This window comes from Sceloporus occidentalis, unplaced genomic scaffold, assembly GCF_023333645.1.
Source record: "Sceloporus occidentalis isolate IW3139 unplaced genomic scaffold, rSceOcc1.0.p SCAF_6, whole genome shotgun sequence".
NCBI classification, from domain to species: domain Eukaryota; kingdom Metazoa; phylum Chordata; class Lepidosauria; order Squamata; family Phrynosomatidae; genus Sceloporus; species Sceloporus occidentalis.
This window is the reverse complement of record NW_028316986.1, coordinates 66626812-66644123: the sequence shown is the minus strand read 5'-3', so window position 1 is coordinate 66644123 and position 17312 is coordinate 66626812. Positions and strand designations below refer to the sequence as shown.

The window sequence follows — 17312 nt, the reverse complement described above, 5'->3', positions numbered from 1 at the left end:
TCAGCCCCCCTCTTCAAGGTTGTTTCCCAACCATCACAACTGCAACATGGCTTCACTTTGCTTTGCTAGTTTCAGGTTAGGAAACAGAGAAAAGCAAGTCTGGGGTTCTGGGGGAACCAATCTACCTTCTGCCAGAGAGACTGATCTCCCCAACCATCTTTAACTCTATGCTGTCCAGGGGCTGAAGTTAGTGGTTCAATAAACACTTTCACTACAGATTCCAGTGGGCCCTTTGTATCCACTGGGTTTTGATTCCAGGACCCCTGTGGATATCAAAATCCATGGATGTTCAAGTCCCATTAAATGTAATGGACAGGAGGAGGATATTCCTCATATAAAATGGCAAAATGATGGCTTGCTTTTCAGAATTTATAAGTTTTTGAAATGTTTTCAAGCCACGGAGGCTTCTTTCTGTGGATAAGGAACCCGTGGATACGGAGGGCCGGCTGTACTTGTAATCGCAGGGGCTCTGTTCTCTGCTTTCGTGCGCAGGAGTAAGAAGAATGAATTGATATTTCTATGAATGTTTTTAGCTTTCATTCTGGAATGTCCTACTTTTTTCTTGAGTGCCCTACATTTCTGCAGCAGCTTTTATTTGGGAATGCCCTACATTACGTGGCGCCTTGTGTCTTGAAGGCCCTAGATTTTGTGGTGCGTTGTTTCTTGAATGGCGCACATTCTGTGGTGCCTTTTATGTGGGAAAGGGCTACATTTAGTGGGCCTTCGTGTTTCTTGAACGCCCGCCATTTTGTGGCGTGCCTCGTCGTCCTCCGTGTCGGTGAGGAAGGCCCCTGCGGGCGGCCCTGCCTGAGAGGCCCTTGGGGCGGCGGGGAGCCCCTCTCCCTCTGAGTTCCCAGAGGCCTTTGCGCCGGCGGACTAGGCGCCATCCCCGTCAACGGCTCCCATGGCAATCCCTTGACCACACAGAGAGAGAGAGAGAGACAAGGCTCGGGCACAGAGCCTAGCCCTGCGTGGCCCTCTGGCTCTCGCGAGAACAAGCGCCTCCTCCTCCTCCTCCGCCAGACAGGGCCGCCTCCCTTCTCCTCTCCTGCCTCAGCGGCGGCGGCGGCAGCCGCCATGGAAAGCGGCGAGAGCCTTTTCTCGCTGGAGCTGCTGGTGGAGTCTGCGCGGGTGGAGCCGCGGCTGCTCCCGGCGCCTTCCCCGTCCGGAGGGGCCTTCCGCCCGGCGGTGGCGCTGCGCCTGCTCGACTTCCCGACGCTGGTGGTGCGGGCGCCTCAGGCGGCGTCGCTGTCCTCGTCGCCGCCCCAAGCGCCGGGCCCCACGCTGCCCTTCGGCCGGGGCAAGTCCTGCCTCTTCCGGCTGCGGCCCGAGGCGCTGCGGGGGCTGCTGAGGCGCTCGCCGCTGCTGGCGCTGCTGCTGGCGCTGCCTCCGGCCCAGGGCCCCGCCCGCCTCCTGGGCTCCTGCAGCGTCTCCCTGGCCGACGCCGCCGAGGAGCTGCTGCTCTTGGGCTCCGGGCCCCGCGGGCGCAGGGGACACTTCCCGCTCCTGGACCTCACGGGGGAGACCGTGGGCGAGCTGGGCCTCAGCTACCGCCTCAGCAACCTGGGGGTCTGCCTCATGGGGCACCTGGGGGACGGGGCTGCCCCAGGAAGGCCTCTCCGCACGGAGCACCGCCAGGAGGAGCAAGGGCCACAGCGCCAGGCCGGGCCCCGCGGCCTGGGCCTCGCCTCCAAGGGGCGCCTTGGCCTGGAGCTCATCCCGGAGGGGGACGAGGAGCAGGACCTCAGCCCCGAGCCCCTGAGCCTGGCCTCCTTGAGCAGCGGCCGCTCGGAGCCACGCTCCAGGAGCAGCAAAGAATCACTCACCTATGGCCACAGAGAGACCCCAAGCTATGGCCACAAAGAGATGCCAAACAATGGCCACAAAGAGATGCCAGCCTATGGCTGCAATGAGATGCCAGCTTATGGCCGCAAAGAGATGCCAGCCTATGACCACAAAGAGATGCCAGCCTATGACCACAAAGAGATGCCAGCCTATGGCCGCAAAGAGATGCCAACCTATGGCTGCAATGAGATGCCAGCTTATGGCCGCAAAGAGATGCCAGCCTATGACCACAAAGAGATGCCAACCTATGGCAGCAAAGATATGCCAAACTACAGCCACAAAGAGTCGCCCTCCTACAGCCGCAAAGAGTCACCTTCCTATGGCCGCAAAGAGTCGCCCTCCTATAGTCACAAGGAGCCACCCTCCGACAGCCCTATAGATGAACTCCTGGGGGAGGTAGATACAGATGTGGAGTTCGAGGCCAACATTTTTTGTCCCCCACCCATGTACTACAGCTGCCCGCCTGAAAACCCGCGCCCCAGGCCTAACTCGGCCGCCTCAGTGATAGTGGCTGTGTCTGCAGCTCAGGAATCGTTTCCGGATGAAGTAGTGGCAGTCCCTCCTGCGGTGCCACTTGTTAAAGAGGAGCCTACGAGTTGCAGCCAGGAGGTGACCTCCTTGTCACAAACCTATGGCACCCCAGAGCAGCTCAGACAGACCTTGAGCCAACTGCCGCTGCTCAACGCTTTGTTGGTGGAGCTGTCCCTATTGAACAACCCATCCCTGCAGCCGCAGCCTTCTTCCGTACACCCGCAGTTAGCGTGGCTGTACCAAAATGCAGAGGGTGCGAAAACAGCACCATTCCCTTGTGCCAAGAGCATGTGCTCCTGCTGTGAGGAGAAGAAAGGCACTCATCGCAAAGATAGAGGAAGGTCAGCTAGTCCCAAGTTAAAAAGAAATCGTCCAGATCATTCAAAGTGTATTTCTCCCTCTTTCCAACATTCACCTGTTGTGAAGGGGAAAGCATCCACAAAAATGGTGTATGCTGAAAGAATTGGCAGCCCTGAGAAAAGTAATGCCAAGGAAAACTCTCCCCCTAGAAGAAAGCTTACTTATGGGCTTACAAATACACTGAAGCTCCGTCTGCAGCGGTCCAATCCAGTTATGTTGAAAGTTCACGAAAAAAGGGAACATCGTAGAAAAAAACATGGAGAGGTATTAGTTGAAAAGAAAGGGAAAACTTCGGCCAAAGGGAAACCACTCCATGGCTCTCCATTACTACATGGCTCTCCTGAGCCTCATCCAAAGTCTTCTGGGCACTTTGATGAAAAAAGCATCCCTGATGAAAAGGCTCAAATTAATGAAAATGTTGAGACTTTAATCCAAAGTAGTGTTGACCAAGATTGCCCTACCACCAAGAAAAGTGCAGCTGTTGTTGTGAAGAACAGTGATGATGAAAAACAAAAGGACTCCTCTGAAATGAATGGCTCTTCTTATAAAGAAAAGAGTTTGAAAGTCCATCTGCCAAGAGTCTTTTTACAAGATGCTGAAACACTTGAAAATAAAATTGATATGGAAGTGGCAAAGTATGTAGAGCACAATGATGATGATATTTCAATGATATGTAATGATAGCCAAAGTAACCATGAACTTAAAAATTCAGAGGATTTGCTGGCTAACTCTGACAATACTGCCTATTCAGAAGATTTCACCAATGCTGACAGTACAGGCCCAAGCTTGGAATCTCAAGAGAGCAGTCCTGGCCCTTTAATGGAAAACCAAGATGAAAGTCACTCTGCTGAGGACTCAGATTCTAAAATATCTGGAAGAAATCTCAGTGCTGAATGTATTTCACCGCCTCTTCCAGTACCTTCTGCTGCATCTCCTGTCCACTTTCGTAAAAAGACCTTTGATATAAAATCTAATGCAGAAAAAACAGGTGTTGTTTTCAACAAGCTTGCTGATGACTCTCCTCCTCCAGGAACTTTAGAAGAAGAAGTTTCAGATCAACACATGATGGAGGAAAGGAGCAAAGATATACAGACCTTGGAGAATAAAGGAATGTGCTCTGACATGAACCATAATATAGCAAAATGTCAATCTCTGGAAAAGAGTAGCTCACTAAGAACATCTCAAGTTAGCTCTTACTTGCCTTCCAATGTGTCTGACTTTGATCTTAGTGGGTTAGAAGAAAGTAATTCATCGGAAAAAGAAAAAGAGGATGACTTTGCAATGTTGGATATTACTAATCAGTGTAGGCACATCAGTGAACTAGTAGTAAATAAACTCCCAGGATACACAATGTAGTTACCAATAATAATAACTGGATCAAAGCAAAAATGTCTTTATTTGTTACAAGTATTTTAATTGCATTTCACAAATACAAGTTATGCTTTATAAAATATATATATTTCCAAATAATACCATTGGTATATAGATTAATGTGCAGTCCAAGAATGTGCATGATTAGTTCTGAACAGCTTGTTAGGCTTTGGATTCTTCTCCAACCCCCGCAATGTTAAACTCATTTTTAATCTTGGGAGTTTCCAAAGTTATTTTGATAATGCCACAAAGGACATCTGTTCAAATATAACACTCACATTCACACTCCACTTGGAAGCTATTGGGTGTGCCTAAAGCAGCTCTCTGAATTGTTTCCTGTACTTCCCACTTTTCTTTCAGCACTAATTTTTTTTACAAAAAACATAAATGTCTGATTTTTCTAAAAGCATGTAAACTGGAATCATGCTGTTAGCTGGGTTATATCACATTTAAATCAATCAATAATATTTAAGCAGACCAGTTGTATGAATTCTAAGAGAATTATAGCCACATCCAGTGGAAGTATGAATTGTACACAGTCTATACATTTCATGATCATGCTTTCCACAAAAAAGCCCCCTCTAAATTTCCATAATAAAATTAGGAAATACTGTTTCATTTAGGTGTGGGTAACAACAGAAGTTTCAGTTAGCCATTCTAGAAGAGGGCAAGTGCTCTGTGTGACTTACAAGTCTCGTGTATGTTTTTCATTGGAGGGCCCTGGTGGCACAGTGGTTAAATGCCTGTACTACAGCCACTCACAAACCACAAGGTTGCGAGTGCAATACCAGCGAAGGGACTCAGGCCTGCATCCTTCCAAGGTCGCTATGGCCCGGTCCAGACAGGCCTTTTAGCATGTCCTGGCAACGTGCTAGGGTTGCCTTCGAGCACCGTTTCCAGATGCCCCGCAATCCTAGCATGTCACCAGGACGTCATTGCTGCGCAGTGCCATATACACGGCGCGCAAAGCTGTGATGTCACTGCTACACACTGTCCAGATGGACCCACGCAGCAGCGATGTGCTCCCACCGCCGCCAATAGTTTGCGGCAGCGCTAAAAGGATCCGCTTTTCAGCGCTCCTTTGTTTTCCGCATAGCTGCGCCACACAATTTGGTTGCTGCGGCGCAGCTACATGGAAAAGAAGCAGCTCCCAGCTGCCTCTTTCTAGCGGTCTGTACCCCGCCTATAATGAGTACCCTGATTGTTGGGGGCAATTAGCTTATACATTGTAAACGGCTTAGGGAGTGCTTAAGTGCACTGATAAGCGGTATAGAAATGTACTTGCTATTGCTATTTTACACAGTATGTTTTGGCTTCACTGTAGTATACATTTTTTAAAAGGTCTCACTTAACTCAGTGGGTCCTCTTAGTAAATGTGAACAGAATTAGGCTCCATAACATACCTTCAGCTTTGATGATAGTTCTATTTCATCACTGTAGCACATCCTTTTGATCTGGATTTTAGAAGGTTTTTGAATCCCAGAAGTTGGTGCATCAGTTTTTTTCATTAGCTTTCAATGTTCCTGCCACACCCTCAAGCTTAGCTTTGTGTTCTTTTTTGTCAGCTATCTTTATCACTTCTATATTTTTTTGGTCACCACATTTCCCCCAACAGGTTGTTTTACTTCAGAGGGTATGTCTTCACCTGCCACTTAATCCGGAATCAGTCTGGAGCATTATGTCCTGGACTCACCCCAGACAGCCTCTTGCTGGGCATCCTCTCACTGGGAGCTCCTTGCTGTGCAAAGGTGGTGCCGGCAGCCTGTTTCCAGAGCTACCACTGCCATTTCCTCTGCAGCTGCTCAGCGTAAAGCATGCTTGGTGTGATTCCGCTTCTGCTGAGAACAAAATAGGGTGCCCCTGTGATCAACAAGGAGGAGGTTGAGTGACTGCCCTCCAAGATCACATGGCTGGATGTCTTCAGGAGGTGCCTCTCCATCCTAGATAGCTGGTTGTGGTGTCTCCAGGAGGTGTCTAGTCATGCAGAGAGGGGGTGCTGCTCTACCCTCTCCTTGATTGTACAGATACCCCGTTTTGACCTCAGCACAAGTGGTTGCACACCAAACAGGCACTTGTAAGAAGCTGCTTGGCTGGCAAAGAAGTGGCAGCAGCAGCTCTGAAGGAGATCCATCTCCTTTCCAGCCTTCTCAGCACAGAATAATGGGGATGGCATGCCTCTTGGTGTGTGGACAACTGCTTTGGCTGAATTGGACCTGGTCCAGCTGTCCATACAGCCAAAAAAACAGACACTCCATGGTTTTTCTCAACTGCTTGCTTCAGTGCCTAAAACCACAGATCCTCAGAAGTAACTGTACATCATGGAGGCTGCCGGCACTGGTGTTGGTGTGAGTGCAGTATTTTTCGCTGGTATAGACAAGCCCAGAATTCTAAGAATTTACAACATGCATTATTGCTTTGGTTAGTTATTTGCTGTGATCATGTTATTTTTAGTTTGTATCACTCGTATTCTTTGTTGTAGTGTGTTTTCAAGTCATTTCCAAATTATGGTGACCCTAAAGTGAACCTACCATGGGATTTCTTGACAAGTTACTTCAGAGGGGGTTTGCCTTTGACTTCCTCTGAGGCTGAGAGTATGACTTGCGCAAGGTCACCCTGTGAGTTTCCATGGCTGAGCAGGCATTCAGACTCTGGTCTCCCAGATTCCTTGTCCAGCACTCAAACACCATGGTGGTTCTTCATATCATTCAGCCTAATTTCCACAGTTAAAAGACACAATTTGAGATTAATTTGCACAGTTAAAAAGTATAGTTTACCTGTATACCTGCAGGAAGCTTCTTTTATGGATGCATGCACATTCCCATGCCAAACTTCAGTGACCTACAAAGTAGTTTATCCACTAGCAGCAGTTGGTGTTTATGAAAGAAAGAAGTCTAGCTTCACATGTTTCCATGGTTTGGATGGCAAATGTAATTTCACCTTTTTTGAGAGAATGAAAAGATGGAACATGAGATGCAAGGAGTTTCAATATAGTATATTAGCTGCTAAAAATGGGAAAGGACGGAGTTCTTCCCTTGACAGCCAGCTCAGAATACGAGAGAGTATTTTGAATATCTTCTTATGGTAGTTCCTTCCTATGCCTAATATACAGATAAGAACATGGCCAGGAGATGTTTCCCCTTCCTGTAACTGATTAGTAAGTGAATGGAGCCTAATCTGGAGGTCAAGAGTCAGAATGCACATGCATTTTTCTCAGTGAAAATATGTCTGAATCATTCTTTTTTTCTTTTTTTAAAGGTGAGAGACATTCCTTTATTGGAGAAAAGTTTCTTTCTGAATCATTCCTTATACAGTACATGCAGGTTTTGGAACTGTTGATACAAAAATTAAAAAAGGCTGTAATGATGGCCTTTTGAAGTCTTTGGCATGTGAACCAAAGGTTTACTTTAAATTCCTTGTTCCCTCATACTGGAGTCCTAATTGAAGCCCTGCACATTTACATGCAAGTAGAAAGGAAAGAAGTTCTAACTTCATGCTGTATATTTAATGCTGTGCAGTTTATCATTGAGTTAAATCTGAGAGCCTTTTCAGAATGTGACTTCTGCTGCCATATATCAGCTTTGGCTGGTAGGTGCTATGCCATAGCAAACATTTTTAAGCATTTTGGTTAGTGTCCTAGAAGTCAAATGTTGTATGTGACCGTGATTGCCTATTTTGCTCTGAAATAACAAATCAATACTGGAAACGTTGCAACAAATACCCAGGCCTAGTCATCATGAATAAGTCCTCAATTTGTTTTTTGTACATCCCAGTTGGAGCACCCTTGAACATAAGTACACTGTGGTTGCTCTGAAATATAAGGAATTTGAGAGTTGTTTGATAACTAATAATTAAATCAATTTGAACATATACAAATAAAGTTACAGGTGCTATACTTTTTAATGAAGTGGAACAGCAAAAGTTATAATAATTGCAAAAGAAGCTGGCTGCTAATTACAACATGAACAGAAACACTTTAAAATGCATCAGTTTTTACTAATAGTTCTGGTGTTGCTGTAATAAAGAATTACTGAAATGTATACAGTCCTATAGGAGTAAGCCTCATTAGTCTCAATAGATAAAAGGATCTTGTAGCACCTTTGAGACTATGAAAAAGGTTGGAAGCACAAGCTTTCGTATACTTGAGACTTCTCCCTTAGATGCATATTTTTATTCATATCTGAGCAGAAATGAATAGAATTGCTTTTCCCCATTATTAATTTTAGTATTACTAATATTAATTTTATCCCTCCTTTTTCCAAATCTTGGAACAAAATTTGGTTTACATATTATTAAAACCAGTACAGATTAAAAACATACAAAAGGAAGTAAATTTTTGTATGTGTGTGTGAGAGATTTAAAAGTTAATTACAGTATATTATTTAGCTAATACAGTTGTCCCTCCACGTTCATGGGTTTCAGAGTTGCAATTTTGACTATTTGCGACTTTATAGCTTCTGCTTAATAAGGTCGACCTCTTCATGCCCCCCTCATCCTTCCTCCCAGCTAGCAAAAACGAACACTGTACATTCCCCTGCTTTCTAAACTTTGCATCCTCCTCATTTCCAAAGTCCTTTCTTTTGAGTCTGAAGTTTGCAGCCACCTCCAGGGAAGATCCAGCTTCTATCCCCTCCTCCTTTCCCTCTCTCCTGACCAGACAAAAGCAACACAATACTTTCCCTTTGTGGTGATGCTGCAAACATTGGATTCGAAGTGGAAAGACTTTGGAAATGAAAAGAACGCAAAGTTTGTCAAAGTAGGAAGGTATGTTGTTGCTTTTGTCTGGCCAGGAAAGGGGGGGGGGGAGAAGATGGCTCCTCTTCAGTAGTTGCTGCTAACATCAGATTGAAAGTGGAAGTGTGGGGGAGGCTGTGGGTTGCAAGGTTGCAAAGAGTTACAGGCGATGCTCTTGGTGGGAGATGACTGTTTATAATTCATGTTGGGGGAGGCCTAACAGATTCACGGTTTTTCCATTTTCACAGGCGTCCTCGGCCTCTTACCTCTGTGAATGTGGAGGGGTGGCTAAAATACAGTGTAAAAAGAATGATTAAATATTCACATAATTGAAGGAAATTAAAAATATGCCCCATCCATAACTAGGAACAAGTCTTCCTGAATTCAGTCATGCTTTTTGCCAGTTAGTTCATCACTGCTACATAAGATTGCTGTGACACTGCCGTAAATATTGTTTTTTGTAAATTTCATTAGCATAATCATTTCATCCAAAAATATCAAAATAATACTATCTTATGAAAGTAATATTATCTTATGAAACAGAGGATAGGTTTCAGTGTTCTGTTTGGTTTATGATAAGATTATTCCAAGCAAAACAGATTCAGGAAAAAGAAAAACATACAGAATATAAATAGTGTGTTTCAGGGGTAAAAAGTGGGAAAAGGAATACTTGAATAAAAATATAGCATAAGAAGAGGGATGTAATTGAAAGGTTGCAGATTTCAGTTGTTACATGTCATTGAAAATGGACCAGTGGTTTGCAGTTGCCTGCACCACCACCACCATCAGTCTTATAGGGTTAGAAGATTGGTGGTAGAGATGTGCAAACCTGTGCATTTTGTTATGGTTGTGTCAAGGTTATGTTCCCCTTCTGGACAGAAATCAAAAGAAGAATATCATCCTTGATAAATCATTGATAATAGAAGAGACACATATCTTCCTTGGCCCATATACTTTACCTCTGGGATTTGAAGAATAAGCAGGGTGTGTTTTGCTAGAGCTTCACTGACAGCTACGTGCATGATCTAAAAACAACCCACATGATACTACTTAAATTCAAGACTTTCTAACATTAGCCTCTCTTCATGAAACTACAAAACCATATTTCACAGGATATATATATAGTTTTTATTATTTATCAAAGTTGTGTTTTTTATATTTGTGGAAGTACAGTCGCCTCTCCTTTTTCATGGGGATCTGTTCTGGACCCCCTTGTGAAAATGGAGTTTCACCTATATTCAAGCCCCATTGGCTTGAATATAGGCCCCATTCATTCTCTCTCCGTTTGTCCCTTGCACATAAGCGAAGGACATGGATCCAAAGACCATGAGAACAGAGGGAGGACTGTATATCATAATGCACTAAAAGCTGTGTATTGTGTCTTCCTCCCTTCCCCTTTAAACTGGAGAACAGCTACAGAATACTAACTGTATTAGTTTATACTACAACAATAAAAGTGAAATTGAGACTCATGTGTTATAGGGGGAACTGATACCATATATACTCAACTATGAGTCAAGAAATTTATTCCCCCAAATTGACCCTAAAATCCTGGGTCGATATATATGGGTCAGTATAGTAATACTGCTTAGAAAGGTCCTGAAATAAGCACCACAGTGACACCCCACTCTTCATTCCTAGAGGCAGGAGTGTGCGTGCATACGTGAAAGAGGTTCCAGTCCAATCTGAAAGCCTTTTCTTCCCATCAAAGAAACACCCTCTTTATCTCCACTTCTTTTCCTTCGCAGTCCAATCTGAAAGCCTTCTCTTCCCATCATAGAAACACCCCCTTTATCTCAACAACTTTTCCTTCTCAGTCCAGTTTTCAAACCTCTCCTCCATCATGGAAAGTGCTGTCCAGTGGTCAAGAAAGGTCCAGAGAAGGAGGAGGAGGGGCGGAAGTGGTGTTTTCCCCCTTTCCATCCTTTGTTATAGTCCCCTAAGTTTTACCCTCGACTTATCCACTGGTCATCAAAATCCATGATTTTGACTCTTCGACTTATACATGAGATTGACTTGTAATAATAATAATAATAATAATAATAATAATAAGTTTTATTTATAGACCGCTATTCCGCGATGATCATAGCGGTGTACAGTAAAATCGTAATACAATACAAAATACAGTTAAAGGAGGGAGAAGTCTCGTCCTTCAGGCAGTCCCCGATGTTGCTGGGTCTGCCTGATGGCTCCCTCTGAGGCCGAGATGACAGTTGAGGAGGTATACAGTATATGGTAATTTGTTTTTGAAAATGCAGCTACAACAACAATAATAATACTGCCTCCCACAGTTGCCCATCCCTTGGGAAAGCTGGGTTGTGCTTTGCATTGCAGTTCAGAGACTATGCCACCAGCATGGCCACTTGCAAAAGCATGTAATCTTTCTAATAAAAATTGGACACAACAATAGAGTATGTAAAAGATAAAATGTGAATCAGAAGGATGTTGTGGGCTCCTTTCTACCATACTGTTTTTAAAAGATCATTGGCCTCATACATAAAGCTCCTTCGGGTCACTTTGGAGGTATGCTGTTTAAATGATGTGCGTCCTAAGAGTCTGGAAGCCATGCTAAAGCCACACTCCAGTCCTAAGGATGGGAGGGCAGCTTCCGGACTCTTAGGACACATGCATCATTTAAACAGCATACCTCCAAAGTGACCCAAAGCAGCTTTAGTTTGGCCTGTCTTTATGGGGCCATTGTGTCATTATTTACTATCAAGTCTGTTTAGTCTTAGAGAAACCCTAAGAATAAGGGACCTCCATGAGCCCCAGTCATGAACAGCCTTGCTCAGATCTTGCAGTGTAGTCTTCCTCTTTTCCTACTGCCTTCTACTTTATTTGTTTATAATTGAAAGTTTCCACTGTATTCATTTTTAATTTAAGACTTCAGTCTTATTTAGGTAAACCTATGGACTTTCCCTTCTTCTCAAAATGGTTCTGAATCTGTCCTTTCCGAGAGAGGAATTAAGCACAGGTAGGATTCAGCCATTCTCTGTCAGAGCAGCAAGCTGGAGTTAGGAGCAGTTTAAGGTCTTCCTTCGGACCATATGTTGAGAGTGTTCTCGTTTTTTATTAGGACATCCAGAATTCCCCAGCCAACGCAGCTAGTGACCTTACTAGCTGGGGATTGCATAGTCAAAAATAACTTTCATGCTCTGGTTTCTGTAGTTTGCTCCTCTTGTCCAGTTTGTTTCCTCTTCCTTGCCAAGACAGTGTCAGAATTTATTGCTTAAAATCTATTAAGATGCTGATATGTTTTCTCTGGAAGTTCTTTTAACGTGTTTTAAAAAATTATTACACATGAAATATTACAACTATAACAGGTAACAAATAGGTTAATAAAATAAACATAGTTAAAAATTAACAAATTGAAGTACGTAAACATAAAAGAAGAAGATGGATGTTAATGGGTAGGGCTATAAAGATGAAACTATAGTGGACATTGCTGAGAAAACCTAGTTGAAGTCTCCTATAAGGTGTTGCTCTAGAGTTTTAGATGGTGGAAGTTGTTTTAATTTTAATAAATTTAGCCCTTTGGATAATGTTGGGCTTTAGTGTGCAGGATGTGTTTTATAGTGCCCACTGATACTAATTATGTAAAAACAAGAGTATTTTAGTGTTGAGAAATTCCAATTCTGTTGTCTGTTTCCTCTGCTTTAAATGCTCATGGCAGAAGACTTTATAATTTATTTTTTAATTCTGTATTTTTATTCTGAATTATCAACTTCCATTGAATTATAAACTTGAATTATAAACCAATTATAAACTTGAATTATAAACCAAGTATTTAGAAAACTTCATTCTCTTTAGCCTTTTTCATATATCTTGCTGCAGCCCCAATATACCACATCTCACATAAGTGTAAAGGATCCCCCAAATTTTAGAAGCAGCTTTTTGAAGGAATAAGCATTCAGTGGAATCATTTCTGGTTGTATTGCAAACATGCAGACATTTTGCATTTCATTGAATTCTTCATATGCTGTCTTTCCTGGGCCCCTTGAGATTTTTTAATTCCCTGAGGAATTTCTGGGAAAGAAAACAAAACAAATTTACAGTCTGAAGGAATTTAGCTATGTATAGATTGTGCTGGAATTAGTTGGACTTGAATGCACAGTTAAGTGTTTTGATGCCATACCTAAAGTGTTGCACCTCAGCACCTAACAAAATGGGTTCTTTGCCAACTGACTGAGGGTCATACCAATGGAGTGGGTTCAGTTCCCATAATTTATGTTAAATCCTACATAAATCCTGTAGTCTAGTTCATGTTTTAACAAAATATTTTCTATCATTATGGTTTATTGTGGCATAAACAGTTGTAGACAAAAGAATGCAGTATTGGATATAGACTGAAACAATGGTTGGAAAATAGATTGAGGGAGAAAGATGTACCAGGACTGGGGAATCAGTGATGAGCAACTATTGTGGGCCTGGGAGTGAATTTTTGGGAGACTACAGAGAGTGACAAAAAACAAAGTGGAAGTGGTTGGAAATCTATTTGAGGTGTTTTTTTGTTATTTTTTAATTTTGTTTTATTAAATGACATTCAGGTTGATCTGATAACAAACACTTATCAGCCTACAAAAATAAAATTCAGACAGTATAAAACAAATTAACATCATGTGAATGCTTTACCAAGCTGAGAAGTGGAAACAGGTAAGTATATATTGGTAGTCCAGATTATCAATTTTATGATGGATCTGCTTGTAGCACATCTTTACAGAGTCTTAAATGTTGAACTAGTGGTTTGAGTTGCTGCAAACTTTTTTTACTCTCCTTTTTAAATTATATTTTGAGGAAACTTTCTGGGAAGTTCAGTCAATGCTAAATATATTCATTTACAACTGGAATATGTTTTGTGCTTTACTATTAATAAATGCATCTTGATAGCTTCACAGTTCTAAACACATGGTTGTCTGCTGTAGATAATTTCAAATTATTTGTATTTAGTTTTCCTAAATTTACTGAAGCAGTTGACTGCTTGCCTACAGCTAAGCAATGATGTGCACATGATTTAGATCACTTACTGCTACTTATCTTTCATGCTTCTGTCTTCTAAATAAATAAATAGCTCATAGTTTTGTGCAATACCATGAATGTGAAAGATGGTTTTTCATTATGAAATTGTCTTTGTTCTAACGCAGCTACAGTATAAAGTTGTTTATAGTCTCACTGAGACCAATGCAACAAATTCACCCTATCCTAAGCCTCACTCGTTGCCATGGGACTTCTCGTAAGCATAACTAATTTCAGCTAGTTTGTTTATTTTAAAAGTTCAGTTCAGTTTATTTGTCTCAGCCATTGGCCATAACAAAACATGACAACAAAATAACAACCAAAGAAAATAAAACTAATCCAGTAAGGCAGTAGCCAAAGGAATGTATGCAAAACAAATCCATAGAGTTATAGGAGTCCAAATGGCCAGACATCACGATTATTTATAACATGTGAGTTATTTCTGTTGTTGTTTTGTAGCCACCAGAGCAAAAAATAGCCACTCTGTTTTTAAAAAGTGCCTAGCTGCTATCTCCAGTAGAAATTATAAATTCTCTCATCATTTATTCAGAAGTTCCAGTCTTTCCCTTTAGGGATGAATCAGAAGATTTTTATACTGCATATCTTCATTGGCTCACCTAGTGGCAGGGTGTTTGTCTTATCACAAAATAGTCAAGATAGTACATTTTCTTCATTGAAATTTCCTCTGACCTCACTGTCTACAATGTGTACAGAAGAAACACCTGGCATTCTCTAGACCTTGTTTCTGGCATCTGATGAAATGAGCTATAGCTCATGAAAGTTTATACCATAATCAACGTGTGGTTTGTAAGAGCTATAAGTTTCTTTTGTTAATCTTGAATGGGTTGCTTTATAAACTTCTTCCAAATACAAAGTCAAAGGCTTTCATGGCCAGCATCCTTAGTTTTTTGTGGGTTTTTCAAGCTATGTGGCCATGTTCTAGCAGAGTTTCTTTCTGATGTTTCACCAGCATATGTGGCTGGCATCTTCAGAGAATGCTTGCCTGGAAAAAAAGTGAGTATATATATACTGTGTGAGCCTGGGAATGCAGGAGTGATTTGCATGTGTATTGTTCTGTGTTGATGGCTGGCCTCAGCCTGGGAGGCTAATGCAAACGAGGATTAATTGGTGATCAATTATCGGCTGGGAAAGCCCCTGACTCTGAACGGTTTCCCATTTGCATTTGCTGAGTCCTTATTTTGCTATTCTTCAGGACTGGTAGCCAAATTTTGTTCACTTTAAAGGTTTCTTCTTTCCGGTTGAAATTATCCAGATGTTTGTGGATCTCAATGGCTTCCCTGTGCATCCTGACATGGTAGTGGTTGGCATGGTCCAGAACTTCAGTGTTTTCAAACAGTATTTTATGCCCAGGATGGTTTGTGGCATGTTCTGCTACTGCTGATTTTTCTTCCAAATATTCCTGTAAAAAGTACATTGCAGTGTATATTGAGGAATGGGTCCTGTTTCCTCCTGTCCTTTCTGCATGGGTATAATGACACAGATTGAAAGACAGTTGCAGTACCATCCAGCCATAGCAAATGTAATCTAGCAAATTGTAATCTCAGTGAAATCTCACTGAAGTTGAGCACTCCCAATTCAGAAATCCAAAAACCAAACCTTTTTGCCACCAACTGCCTGGTTCCATCTTCAAAACTGTGGTTGCAGTGCTTCTTCTTCTTTTTTTTTTGTCTCTGAGATTCTCAGTCTCACTTCAGCCTTGCATCTCATACATAACACAAATAGCAAACAAATGAGATGTGAGGCTGGCGAGTGATAAACAAGTAGGATTGCTGTGGCAGGCTGCAAAAAGACTCAAGGGTGGAGATAGACTAGGGATCTGTGAAATGGTGAGAATCCAAGCAAAGTGTTCAGTGTGAATCCACTTGAATTGAAGCCAGGTCTCCACAGCACCATAAAGTACACTAATTTGAAAATATGATTTTCTTTTTGCATGAACCTTGGTTTTTCCTTTTAGCTTTTCTTATTTGCTCATCCCTGTTCAATAAGACAGAAGGAACAATAACTACAGTGTGAGCAGTAATGTACAAATTCTCTTGCAATTAAAATAGCTTTGTCTAAGGTGTTATGCAAAGGGCCAAATCCAGAAAAATGTGAATGAAACTCTGATCACACAGTTTTTCACTTCCCTTCTCTTTGTGCAGCATGCTGCATCATTTGGAATAGCCATTCTTGAAGGCTGAGGAATCTCCCAAATGATATGGGATGTAGTGTTTTAGGCTGCAGCAAGAAGGAAGAATGGGGAGGGGAAGAGGCAAATTAGAGGACCATCTTGCATATATAGGATTACCTTCTGCTTGCACAAGGAACATTATAGATTGGGTGTGACTGGCAATGTAGCTATATGGGGGGAGGGGGGACACGAGGGCATTGCCTCTGAAATAAGAATTCCTTCGGCCCAAATGAAATTTTCCTTCCATTCCCTAATTTCTAGAATTGCATAGAGGCAAAGAAAACAATTCAGAGTTCATCAAGTTCTCTTGTATCTGCTGCTAATTTTGCCTTCTCCCCTTTTTTGGATGCCTAAACTATTTCTAAATGATCAGCTGAAGTTTTAAGTTACTGCAATGCTGGAAATTTGGGAACTGACAGAAAATTATACTTGGCAGCAGAATTCTTATGGGGGACAGTGGCCCATTTTGTCCTCCCTCCACAGCTACACCTCTGGATAGGAATCATGCCTTCCAGATAATGTTGTGAGTGCAGCACCCAGCATTCATCACAGTTAAACTGACCAGGGCTGGCTAGAATTGCAGTCCAACCACATCTGGAGAGTTGCACTGTACTCCTATCTCTTCTAGATCATAGTGAAATCCTTTTCTTTTTTTAATTTACTTTGCTGTTAGCAGCTTTACGGGGGTAGTTTTGGCTTTTGTGATCATAATCCACTAATCTGCAATTGACACAGATTTTCAAAAAACTATAATTTCTGTAGCTCCATTTAAATCTTAAATAGCTAAAGTACTTTTTAGAAATATTAACATGAAAAAAGCAGAACAGGCCAAATATGACCATTATGTGTAGCTGTTATTTTAAATGAGAAAGAGTCAGAAAATCCCCTCAGCTAAAGATGGATTGAACCCTTTTAGGTATGCTACATGGGGTCAGTGCAGAAGACTAAAATCTACTCTGAGAGAGGAGCACATGTACAGTAAGCTGAGGATTGATGCAGCAATGCCTTTACTTTATCCTACTCTGCTTGATTTCTGGCTTAAAATGAACTACATATATCCAAGAAATCTGCCAAAGCTGTGTGAACTCTTGTCATGTACCATGCACAATCTCAATTTACACTGCAAGCCTACACATTAACTCAGAAATAAAAGCTACTGGGTTCAATGGAACTTACTCCCAGGTAAACAAGGTATACCAGGGGTTGGTAGCCTTCAATATTAGAAAATTGCTTTGTTTTGCTTTAAATGCCAGGTGGAAATTTAACTAAA

The 17312-nt window shown here is 42.2% G+C and overlaps 1 protein-coding gene across 1 annotated transcript; it reads left to right on the top strand.

Moving 5' to 3' along the window:
• Positions 1 to 1070: 1070 nt before the first annotated feature.
• On the top strand, positions 1071 to 4158 carry MAP10 (microtubule associated protein 10). Its single transcript, XM_089529912.1, has one exon. The coding sequence runs from the start codon at positions 1078 to 1080 to the stop codon at positions 4090 to 4092; it is 3015 nt and encodes a 1004-aa protein (XP_089386038.1). The 5' UTR covers positions 1071 to 1077; the 3' UTR covers positions 4093 to 4158.
• The last annotated feature ends 13154 nt before the right edge of the window (positions 4159 to 17312 follow it).

What these genes read in the sequence shown, in the direction of transcription:
- MAP10 (XM_089529912.1), top strand. Translation starts at nt 1,078, where the DNA reads ATGGAAAGCGGCGAGAGCCTTTTCTCGCTGGAGCTGCTGGTGGAGTCT.